Source organism: Mesoplodon bidens (genome assembly GCF_964165515.1).
Source record: "Mesoplodon bidens genome assembly, chromosome: 10".
Lineage (NCBI taxonomy): Eukaryota > Metazoa > Chordata > Mammalia > Artiodactyla > Ziphiidae > Mesoplodon > Mesoplodon bidens.
In genome coordinates this window covers 38,952,561-38,964,906 of record NC_138172.1, presented here as the reverse complement: position 1 = coordinate 38,964,906, position 12,346 = coordinate 38,952,561, and the positions used below count along the sequence as shown (strand labels likewise).

Genomic DNA, 12,346 nt, shown 5'->3' with positions numbered 1-12,346 from the left:
CTCAGGGCGTGCTTCAGAGATGGGGCCTCCAATGTGGGCTGCGCACCCACCACAGGAACTGAGTTTGTGGCTGCCGTCCTGGGCCAGGACCTAGGCCTCCCCTCAAGAGGGTAATCATCTCCCAGGGTCCCTGTGAGGGTGAGCCAAAACAGCTTGCCCCTGGGAGCTCCCGCTTTTGATGGGAGTGAATCCCCATCACCCTCGCCAAAAATGACTTTTCTAAAGGAGTCTTTGGGCTGAGTCCCAGGGACACAGATTGTTTCCTCTGTAGCTTTCTTTGTCCAAAGGTAGACAAAACTGCCTTGGGTCTTTAAAGCATCTAGATGAGTTAACAGTTCCCGGCTTGGGGGCTGGCTTCACTCCCCAGTGCTGCAGCATCACTGTTCTTATGGTTTCTAGAGCCAGGCTTGGTCTTTGAGTTTCGCAGGGGCAACTTCTAGACCCATGACTTGACTTGCGTGAGGCTAAGCGGTCTGCAGAAGAGGCAGACATGCAAAAGGCCGCAGGCTGCAGCCTGCAACTCAGGAGCTGGGCAGGGCTGGCAGGGCCAGTCTTGCCAGTAGTGCCACTTGCAAGCTGGGTTACTGTGAGAGCTGGTGGCTAAATCATACTAGACCTTGGTTTTCTCTACTGTGAAGGTAAAATGCAAGAATGCCTGCGAACATGCCCTGTGTGGTGCAGGGTGCCAGGGGGTACTCATTAAAGTGCAGTCTTCTCCCCACTCCTTGGATGCTGCTCTTGGGCTGCTGGGCAAGACAGCCAAGCCTAGGCTCCCAAACTGTGGCAAGTCAGCCACAGCGGCAGCAGCACAGCCCTGTGACCTCAAGGCAGAGAGCAGGGCTGGAGGCACCCCTGAGGGTGAGCAGAAGGAGCTTTCTGCCCCAGGGACTAGACTGGACCTTTCCCTGGCAACTGGGCCACTGTGGTGCTTTCAGAGACGCTCACTGCTCAACCATAGATGAGCAGACTTGGCCTCTGCCTTTCTGGTTGAGAAGGAGAAGCCTCCTCATGGGATGCTGAATCTCCATTCTCATGGCTGCGGCCTTGCAAGAGCTATGCCCCTATTAATAGGTTGTCAGGATTAATCCCACAGCAAGCATTTCTGGAGTGATCCCTGCTCTGTGCCACACACTGCACTTTCCCAAGACCACCTAAACAAGAGCTCATGGGTGGGGCAAGGATACAGGAGACACCCAAAGGGACAAAGTAGCAGAAGCTTTGGGAAAGAATAAGTACTGTGAAGAGGATAAACTAGGTGATTACCTACAGAGTGCTTCAGAGGTATTTTCTTTCTTTCTTTTTAAAAAAAATATTTATTTATGTATTTATTTATTTGGCTGTGTCGGGTCTTAGTTGCAGCATGCGGGATCCTCGTTGCCATTTGCGGGATCTTTAGTTGCGGCATGTGGGCTCTTTAGTTGCAGTATGCAGGATCTAGTTCCCTGACCAGGGATCGAACCTGGGCGTCCTGCACTGGGAGCACGGAATCTTAACCACTGGACCACTAGAGAAGTCCCAGGTATTTTCGATTGTGTGGCCAGGGAGGGCCCTGTTGGTGAGGTGATACTCGGTTGAGACCTGCATAGCTAGCAGCACCTGGGGGCAGAGGGAAGAGTGAGCGCAAAGGCCCTGGTTACAGAAGAGAGCTCAGAGGACCACTTGGCAGAACAGGAGGTCCGGCGTGTCTGGGGTGAGACAGCAAAGGGGAGAAGGCAGGAAAGGAGGCCAGAGAGAGACATAAGCTGGGGTAGATCGCGGGGGCCTCATGGGTCACAGTAAAGAGTTTCCATGGTTAAGTGTGGTGGGAATCCACTAGAGGGGTTTGAGCCTGTAAATGACATTCTCTGATTTGTATGTGGATTTTTGGAGGAAGATGATATTGGCTCATGTAACTGGAAGTCCGAGGGTAAACTTAAGGTAGAGCTGGATCCAGGGAATTGAGTAAAGTTATCAGTTCTGCTCGTTCCTCTTTGTCTTGGCTCTGCTTCCGACTGTCTCTTGACTTCATCCTTAGTGCCTCTCTGCATGCTGGGCAAGAAGGCTACTGACCACTCCAAGCCTATGTCCTTCTGATGAGTGAGCCTATCTCCTGTTGTTCACTCACGCAGTAACATGGAAGGGCTCTGATTGGCCCTGTTTGCAAGGTCACATGCCCATCCCTGCACCCCTAGCTGCAGCCAGTGATTGGCCCAACCTGAGTCATGAGCCTGCTGTCCTAGGGAGTAGTTAATGACAGAGAGAAACTACACGTCCATCATGGGAACAGCAACACATGTCTTGTTTATTCTGGAGGCACAAATTATCCCATTTTCTTTAAAAAAATTTCTCTTAAGAAAGCAAAAGGCGGGCTTCCCTGGTGGCGCAGTGGTTGAGAGTCCGCCTGCTGATGTAGGGGACACGGGTTCGTGCCCCGGTCTGGGAAGATCCCACATGCCGCGGAGCGGCTAGGCCCGTGAGCCATGGCTGCTGGGCCTGCATGTCCAGAGCCTGTGCTCCGCAACGGGAGAGGCCACAGCAGTGAGAAGCCCACATAATGCAAAAAAAAAAAAAAAAAAAGAAAGCAAAAGGCTTTTTTATTCTACTTACGTCACTTACATTGCATTACTTTGCCCTCACTTATTTTGCTCTCAAGATTGCTCGTTTATATCTTGTCTCCTCAGCTAGACTCTAAGCTCCTCTAGGACAGGAATCATGGTTTCTTTTTATTTTCTATGCCTCCCTCTCGCACCTGTTACTCTTCACTTCTTTATTCATTCTGCAAGTTTTTATTGAGTAACTATTGCATACCAGGCACTGTTCTAGGGCCGTGCTTTCCCACCTGGTTTATATTTCAAAAGATCACTCTGGCTGCTGTGTGGAAACAGCCTGAAGGGGGCAGCAGGGGAGAGAAAGTGACCAGTTGGAGACTTCTGGGGTCATCCAGCCAGGAGGATGGGAGCATGGATTGGTGAGGCAGGATGTGGACATGGATGATGTACGCAGGTCTGAGGTACAGCCAGTGGCATGGGGAGGACCCTGGAAGGCAGTCTGGCAGGCAGTGTGTTGGTAGTTGGGGGTGGGGAGTGTGTGACTGCCTCTGCTTGGCTCCACGCACCTGGCAGCTCCTAGAGGGCAGGGCAGTGCTATCTGTCCCTCAGCCCACCTCCTGGCAGCCCAGAAACACCGGAGCCGGGCTTGGTGCCCTTGCCTGTGCTAGGAGCTGGCCCTGGCTGCTGTGGGCTGCAATGACCTGGACCATGGGCACCCCCAGTCCTGACCACCCTGATGACCATGATGCTTCCTCCTCAGGTGAAGGAATGGCTCTGTCTGAACTGCCAGATGCAGAGGGCTCTAGGGATGGACATGACCACTGCGCCTCGCTCCAAGAGCCAGCAGCAGCTGCACTCCCCAGCCTTGTCTCCGGTCCACTCCCCAGCCAAACAGCCCCTGGGGAAGCCGGAGCAAGAGAGATCACGGGGCCCAGGGGGACCACAGCCTGGCCCCCGCCAGGCTGAGACAGCCAGGGCCACCTCAGTGCCGGGGCCTGCCCAAGCAGCTGCCCCTCCGGAGGTGGGGAGGGTGTCTCCTCAGCCCCCTCTCCCCATCAAGCCTTCCACAGCTGAGCCCAGGCCACCAGCAGGAGAGGCCCCGGCCAGAAGTGCCACCACAGCGCCCTCTGGGCCTGGTGCTGCTGAGCCGACCCAGGAGGGCCTCACTGGGAAGCTCTTTGGCCTTGGTGCATCGCTGCTGACCCAGGCGAGCACCCTCATGTCTGTGCAGCCTGAGGCCGACCCCCAGGGCCAGCCTGCCCCCAGCAAGGGGCCGCCCAAGATTGTCTTCAGCGACGCCAGCAAGCAGGCTGGCCCGAGACCTCCAGGCTCAGGGCCCGGGTCTGGGCCAGCACCTGGAGCCAAAACTGAGCCGGGAGCTAAAACAGGTCCTGGATCAGGGCCTGGAGCCCTGGCAAGAACTGGGGGAACAACCAGTCCAAAGCATGGCAGAGCAGAACACAAGGCAGTGGCCAAGGTTGCTGCCAAGCCAAAGACCATGCCGAAGGAAAGAGCCACCTGCCCACTGTGCCAAGCTGAGCTCAACGTGGGCAGCAAGGGCCCCGCCAACTATAACACCTGCACCACCTGCAAACTCCAGGTGTGCAACCTGTGTGGCTTCAACCCGACGCCCCACCTGGTGGAGGTAAGAGAGTTGGACCAAGCATGTTCCCTTGGGCCTTGGTGAGGGGCCAAGGCCTGGGGTGATGGGGGGCATGGGAACCAGAAAGGACTGTAGAAATCTGGGTCTGTAGCAGTCACAGGGCTGCCCCTACACAGCTGCAGAGGGTCTATGCTTCCTTACCTGTCCCTGCCCCCGGCCTGTCCTTCCACTCAGAGAATTAACTGGCACAGTGGACAGAATAATGGTGCCCCCTGCCTCCGACCGGCTGACCAGTGCCCTGAGGATGGTCCCAGAGGTAGCCAGGTTCAGGAGGCCCTGAACCGGCCTCCCCATTCCTGGCTATCATGGGCATGGCCCTCATGGATGATGCCAAGCCCCGCTGCGCATGCAGGAAGAACCTGAAGCCGTACCCTGCCCTCAGTCTGTGACCCTCACAGGGCCTGAAAGGCTGTTAGGCAGAGGGCTGTGCCCCCATGCCCAGGGCAGGGCAGAAGGCTTTCTTACAGCGGGGCAGCCCAGCCAGGCAGTGTCCTCCCTTCATCTCCTTGTCTGAGGTCGTGGGTATTGATATCTCCTTGTCAAAGCCACAGTCTTTGGTCCACATACTTTCCTGTGGTAGGGCCTAGCCCTCCTTGGGGCTGTTTGTGGGGATGCTCAGAGATGCTCTTCTTACCCAGAGGGAAGTTTGAGGGAGCGCTGGGGTTGGGGCCTGTCTCTCTGCAGTCCCTCTTCCACAGGAGGGTTCTGGGCCCCGTGCAGAGCTGGGTGGAAGGGAGCAGGAGGCCTGGTGCTCTCTTGAAGCTTGGAGCCCAGCCTGGGAGGTTGAGAAGGTGCGGAGGTACCCTGGCCGGAAGGCTGCTACTGCCCCTGCCCTCACCTACTCCACCCTGCCCAGGGCCATCCATGTGAACCCTGCTTTGGCTGCCTTGCCCATAGCTGGGTGTGTCCCCTTCCGTGTGTGCCTTTGCGGTCTGTGATTGGCTCATCTTGGCAGGTGGATGTGTCTCCAGCTGTGTCATATCAGGAGTTGTAAAGCCAAGCCCACTCCTCCTGCACACGGTAGCCACCTGAGTCTTGGGGCCCCTGGGCTAAGCCATATGTGACTGATGGTTGGGCAGAGTGTGGAGTGCAGGCCACCGCTGGCCCAGAGACAACAGAGGAGTGTGTGGTGTAGTCATGGTCTCTGTGGCGCCTTGTTGTGACTTGCCTTGGGCCAAGCCTCCATGGGAGCAGCCCACTGTGATAAGGAAGACTACTTTGGCCGCCACAGGCCATATTTTCCAACATACAGGGAGGGGCGGCCTAAGCAAGACGAGTGACCTCCTCATGTGATACCTCATGTGATGCCCTCCAGGTCCTCACTGCCACCTCCCCAAACCCTAGGTCCATTGGCTCACTGGAGGATGGCTGGCCTGGCTGCCCAGAGAGGTGAGGGGGCACCAAGGGGTCACCGCAGGGCCAGAGGAGCTCCAGTCCAGAGCCAGGCACACACCCACTGCTGAGTGGGACAGCCTGACACTGAGCCCTGTTGGACTGTTGAGCTGGCCCAGCCTGGAGGACCCTTGTCCCTGAGGGACCTCTGGGCCCACATTTCCTCATTAAGCAGGATGTACAGAGAGGAGGGGAAAACTGTCTCTGTCCAGGAGTATAAATGTTCCTGACAGTTCCTTTCAGCGCCCTCTGGGCCAGGCCAGGGGAAATGCTGATTCTGCCCAAACAGGAGTGTCTCAGTCGCATGCTGACTCTGGGTGAGCCGTCTGGATTCTGATCTCAGCCCCTCATTAGAGGCTTGATTGTTGCCTCCCTGGCCCCTGGAGCTTCTGCCCCTCGGTAGCTAGCGTTGCCCCTTGCCCCAGTCCCTCCATGTCCTGCCCCACTGCCACCTCCTTGGCCAGGGCCACCCTTGCCTCCACAGGATCTGTGGGTTCCATGGGCCTGATGGCAAAGCTGCTGGGCGTCCTGGTCCTAGATCTTCCCTACCCGCACCTCCTGCTCCTAACAGTAGTCAGAAGATGGCCCAGCTTCTCTGACTCCTTTCTCCTCATGGCTCTGCTTGTTAATGCTGCTATCCCCAGAGGGCCTGTGGCTGCTCCTGGGGAAAGTGTGGATGGGCAGCCATCATGCCCCCTCCCATGGTTCCCACCATGAGACTGTGCCACCATCATCCATCAGAGGTGCAAGCTGGCAGCCTGGGGTCATCCTCAGCTCCCCCTCTCTCACCTCAGCATCCATTCCATGAACAAAGCCCTGCTGGCTCTGCCTTCCCACTGGCACTAGACCCTGGCCTCTTCTTTCCATCCCTGCAGCCACGGCCCTACTCCAAGCCCTTGTCCTCCCTCACCCAGACAATGATCAGAACTTTCTCCCGGCTCTGCCTGCCTTGGGTCTTGCAAGAGGCTGGTGGGGAAGGGCTGGTGCTTGGTGTGTCCCCCTCCCCTGCCCTTCCCAGCTAAGGCTCTTAACCAGGCCATGGGCCATCTTTGGTCCCATCTCAGTGAATGGCCACTTGGCATTTAGAGCAATTTTGTGTTTCCCTGTGTGTTCTTGGTAAGAGGCTCCTGATTTTTCAGCAGGTGGCCCAGACACATCCTGCCCTGGGAGGGTGGTGGAGGGGTAGGTCTGCCTTGGCTGTCTCTCTCCATCTGGCTGTCTCTGTGCACAGCATGAGGCATGTCTGCGTGCAGGCTGGGGGCCTGGGGGAGGGCCAGCTCCCCCCCAGGCCTGTTAGACCTGCCGTGGCTCCACCTGTGGCTGGAGCCACCTGTCTGGGTTGCCAGGGTGGGAATTACCCCAACTCTCTGAGCTGTAAAAACCTTTTTACCTTCTTTCTCAAGAAGGAGTCCAGAGCATACAATGGAGGAGGCAATAAGACTAGATCCCTTTTCCCTTTGAAATTTTCTCTGAAAAATTAACCATAGTGCTGTAAAATGTGAGTCATTTCATGATTAACAGTTGTTGATTCCAAATTTTTTATCTATTTATCTTTTTGAAAGATTATAGTACCCTCTGGCTTAATTTTTAATTGGCTTTCGGTTCAAAATAGAGTTTGTGAAGAAATTAGTGGAGTTGGAGTTGTTACAGTAACACTGCCTGTTTCTTATCTTATTATAATTGCCAAAATACCAGCCGTGGCCTTGAGAAGTCAGGCCTCCCTGGGCAAAGGACCTGGCACCTGTGATGTGTGGGACGGGCTGGGCCTATTTGGGGTGGGGGCTGCCTCTGCTCTAGACCTGCCTCAGTCTGCCTGTTGGGTAGTGATCTCAGGGAGACCTGTTTCCTCCCTTGTGGAATTGGGGGCCATAGTTCTCCCTCTTAGGTTTCTGTGAGAACCAGGTGAGATGCCATACTTCAGATACTTGTGCGAGGTCCAACACACAGTCAGCCCTTGAGCCAGGAGGTTGGAACCAGAGTGTCCTAAAAGAGGGTCTCTGTACAGGAAAGAAAGAGTCCCCACCAGCCCCTACTACCTGGGTATGAATTGACCCCGTGGCCAGTGCAAGATCCTCGTCTCATGAGGGATGGCCACAGGGAATGGACACATTTGGTGCTGGAGCATGAGGAGAGCACAGCCCAACCATAAAGGCAAACGTTGGGGATATCAGGGAGGATTCCTCTTATCGGAGGCAGAGGTCCCAAAAAGGGGAGCCTACGCATGTCTGGGGACAGGGAAGAGCAGGGCAAGAGTCCAGAGAGGAACAGAAGCACCAGCGATGGCCATGCCTGTGGTCCAGTGTGCAAGTCTTGGGCTCTTTTATTTTTAACCTCAGGGCATCCTTTTCTCAGGAGTTCTCATCCACTGCCCCTGGTCCGGCAGTGGGGCTGGGGGTATGTTGGGCTAGGCAGCCAGTCCGGTGTCGCTGTAACCAGATGGACACCTAGGCCAGCTCCACGTGCAGAGAGACTGTGTTCTGCACGGTCATTCAGGCTGTGTCAGACAGTGCAGGGAGGATGCCCAGCTTCCAAGGCAGCCTCACTGGGCTCTCTTGGCCCATGAGGTACAGCAGCCAGTGATTCCGGAAAGTAGCAGGTCTCACCTGCCTGTGGGGTACCCTACCAACTCTCTCAGATAACTCACTTCCCCTGCCTCACCCCGAACCCACCTAGCTCCATCTGAAGGTATGCACATCTACGCCTCCCACCGTTATTAGGTGGCGATAGCCTTTGGAGGATTCCTACCTTCCTGCCCCCAGAAAGGAACTGGACAGAGGGACGCAAAGCAGAAGTGGTCATCAGAGCCTCCCATGTCCACCCCCAGGTCCCAGATCGTCCCCTGCCCACTTGTCAAAGGGGATAGGAAAAGGGGCAAGTGAGCAGCAGCTCCCCAAGGGCTGGGGCTGGATGAGGGAGAGTATGAGAGAGAACGTGCAAGTGAATGATTGAATGAGGGGGGTAAACACTAAACGGGGAGAGGGAATGCATGAACAGGGAATGAAGGAGCGGGGTGGGGTTGGGGGCATGAAGTGAGGGGCAGAGATGAGAGCAACGTGAATAAAGGAGTCAGGGCCTCAGTTTGCAGCTGCATTCCAGCCCCCAGGCACAGCCTGCCTCCCATCCCATCCCCATCCTTGGCCAGGTCTCCCCTGGCTCCACCTCTAGTGGCCCCAATGCCCTGTACCCTTCTCCCACCAACCCCAGAGGGCTGGGGAAGGGCCTCCAGCAGCCAGTTCAGCTGTTTATTTTTAGCTCTTACCTCACATGCCTCCTCCTGCCTGCCCTCCCTTCCTCCCTCCTTCCCTCACTGCCTGCTATAGCAGAGCCAGGAGCAAGAGGGCCAGCTGGGCAGCCCCTTCTGCAGCCTGGCTGCCTCTGTGAGTAAGCGTGGGAAGGAACGAAACCCCGGGGAGCATGTGACCACAGTTGACATGCTCTGCTGAGGGTTGGGCCTCTGGGCTCAGGTAAGCAGGCCACTGCAGGGGCTGCCTCTGAGCTCTTGGCATTAGGTCTGTCACCTCCAGCCAGGCCACCCTTCCAAGGTGCCCTTGCTTCATTTGGACTGTTACTTCTGGGGTGGGGTCTACAGGCCAGAGGTGGAGGTCAGAGGTTTGCCAAGCCAGCAAGGTGAGCCAAAGTAGATGACAGAACCTTCAGAGGCCTAACCTGGATGGCTGTGTGCATGGACCCAAGGTGGAGTCAGGGCAGTGTTGCCTTGGGCCAGCTCCCTGTCTAGGCCCAGATCCTAACCCCATGATGTTGATCCTGGGGCTAGGGAAGGGGCTGTTCGCTCATTTCCAGAACTCTCTCTGGGCCTTTGCTAACACCCCTCCCACTTCTCTAGGATCATTTTGCCACCTTACAGTCCTCTCTGACATGGAGGGAGTTCCACTGTGACCTCAGGTGGTGCTGGGGGAACGTGGATGGGATTCGTGGCTCAGCCCATCCAGCACTCTCCCTAGGCACCAAGTGAGCCCAAGGCCCAGCAAGTGGCCAGCACCCATTGCTTCATAGGAGTTTGTATGGGGGATACACAGAGCATCAGATAAGGTCCAGGGGAGTTAGCAGTGGTGCTAGAGCCAGGCCCTATAAGGAACAGGGTGAGTACCTGCAGGATCTCTGAAGGGTCCCGCTCCATAGCTGAGCCCCTCTGCTCAGGACCTGTGTGGAATTGGACCTCGAGGCAGAGTTGGAGCTCCAGTCTCAGGGAAGCGGTCTCAAGGTCCTGAGTAACAAGCTTGTGGAGCAGACCTATCCCTCAATCAACACCAAGGCCCTGCCACCCACCTGACCTGGTCTCTGCTGGGGCCCAGGACAGAGATGTGGTGTGTAGCTTTGTGGGCAGGAAATCAGGGCAGAATCATTGATACGGTACTTGTCATGGTGGCCTGTGGATGCCAGGCTGAGGGCAGGCATCCTGGAGGTACCATGCTTCCAAGGCTCTGCCAGGTGAGCTAGGGTCTGACCTGGGCCCAGGGGCAGTGTGTGTGGTAAGGGTGCTGAGGATGCTGGCCCACTTTGTGCTGGTGAGGGCCAAGGGCCACCTCTTTGCCCTGTCCCTGGCTCTTTGACCTTGTAGTTCTGTGTCCTCTGGTTCCCCTGATACCCCATCCTAGTGGTCAAGCTGCTGGTGGGAGCCTGAGTGTCTTGGCACCCCGATGTGCAACAGTAGGACAGTAGGGGTGCCGAGGCTCTGCATCCCTGGGACGAGAGCAGGCACAGGTGTGTGCTGTTACTCTTATTCCCCTCCCAACCCTCCCTCGTGGGCCAGGACAGGGCCTCAAGTCTTGCCAAGGAGGAGCCCTGACCCTGGAGGAGGCTCCTGGGAGACATGCTCCTGCCAGCTTCTGACCTGCTACAGAAATCACCCACTCAGGGCTTGGGATGCTCGACCCTCTCCCTGTGCAGACAGTGGGACCTGGGGGGTTAGACTTGGTTTCTGGTGTTCTGGGAAATTCACCATTGATGCCCATGTCATACTCAGAATGACCTCTTTGGGGCTCTGGGTTCCAAGAAGGCTGCATGCCAGCCTGTGTGTCCATCTTAGTCATGGCTGTGTCTCCAGTCCCCAGCACTTAGACTGACACAGAGAGGGTAATCCTGAAACTGGTGGACTGATGGTTGAGAATTTGATCCCAGCCCAACTCTGGAGGAAGCAGGGCCCCTGGCCCAAGGGCTGGCACACACAGGTCCCGTCGGAAGAACAGCCCAGAGGCCGGGGGAGCAGGAGGAGGCTTTCGCCCAGGCGTCTTTGCTGGCCTAAGACAAGGTGACTTGGGCTGGGGGGTGTGAACAGAGGGGACTGCTCAGCTCCATCCCCCACCCCCAAGCAGGGCTTCCCCCAGACAGCCTCCCCTGGCCCCACCCTCCCAGCACAGCCCTTACTTGGGGGTGGAGAAGGATGGTATCTGAGGCCTGAGACCTAGGAGGCTGGGGCGGGGCAGTGCCTCTGGGAGATGGTCCTTGCCTGATGCTGTTCCTGGTCTGCGGGGGCTCTCACCCCTCCCAGAAGCTGTTTACTGTTCACACCCTGGGGGTGAGTCCCCAGCGCCCCCTCTTCTCCAGACACTGTGCTACTTTTGTAGCCTCCCCTCTCATACAGGTTCTCCTCCTTTTCAGGCCAAGTGAAAAGCTCTCTATGGGGTAAGGAAGCGACCCTTCCTTTGGGTTTGTCTTTTTAACTCTACATATGCATCTAAAGGATGGGGCGTCTGTCATTTGGGGGCAACAAGCCTATCAGTCTTTTTCTCCTCGTGCCTTTAGTGTCATGCTTTGGGAGATTTTCTCCTCCTTAAGTTTACAGAAATAGTCACAGGAATAATCTTTGAGTACTTCAGTGTCTTTGTGATTTTCATCAAACCCCTCCTCTCTCGTTTCCTTACAGAAAACCGAGTGGCTCTGTCTGAACTGCCAAACTAAGCGGCTGCTGGAGGGCAGCCTGGGAGAGCCGACCCCACTGACCCTGCCCACCTCACAGCAGCCCCCTGTAGGGGCCCCTCAGCGTGCAGCTGGAACAGCCCCTCCGAAGCAGAAAGGGCCACCGGGGCTGGGCCAGCCATCAGGCCCCCCGCCTGCCAAGGCCAGTCCCCTGCCCACCAAGGCCAGTCCCCTTCCTACCAAGGCCAGTCCCCAAGCCAAGCCCCTCAGGGCTTCTGAACCCATCAGGACCCCGAGCAGTGCCCAGGAAAAGACAGTCCCAGCTAAAGCTGAGCTGGTGCCGAAGCCACCTCCAGAGACTGCCCTGCCCCCTGGGACTTCTAAAGCAAAGGCTGGGGTGCGGAGGACTGAACCTGCCGCCCCCGTCGTCAAGGCGGGGGTTCCAGAAGCCCCCAAGGGTGGGGAGGCGGAGGTCAGTCTCATTTACTTCCCAGGGATCCTAGCTTTCAGGCAGGGCAATCTAGAGAAGGGCTTAGCTCCCTGCGGGACTGGGATGTAGACCTGGGACAGGCCCTTTGGGGCCACAGAGGACAGCAGGGATGCCTAGATGAGGCCCTAGAGGGCCTAGAGCCTGTGAGTTCTGGGCCGATCCTGTGTCTGACACCTTATTGGATGCTTTGCTGGGTTCTGCTACCAGTAGATTTAGTAAAATTTCTCTTTGAGAACCTAGGGCTGCTTGGGGTTTGACATGGAACCTGCAAGTTATTCAAGACCAGAGCAATGGAGTGGGTGGTGGGCCCTGATCCCCCGGGAGGTGGAGGTACCCTTCCCCAGGGCCCTGGGTTGATGGAGAGGGCTGGACTCCCCCCACGAGCCATCTGCCATG

At 56.8% G+C, this 12,346-nt stretch overlaps 1 protein-coding gene across 1 annotated transcript in view; it reads left to right on the top strand.

Moving 5' to 3' along the window:
• The window catches only part of BSN (bassoon presynaptic cytomatrix protein), a gene marked incomplete at both ends in the record, with an annotated part of 85,919 nt that overhangs the window by 60,201 nt on the left and 13,372 nt on the right, over positions 1-12,346 (top strand). Inside the window, 2 exons of the mRNA XM_081247010.1 lie at positions 3,289-4,173; positions 11,468-11,932. Coding sequence (XP_081103136.1) covers positions 3,289-4,173; positions 11,468-11,932 — 1,350 coding nt within the window. The remainder of the gene's footprint in view (positions 1-3,288; positions 4,174-11,467; positions 11,933-12,346) is intronic.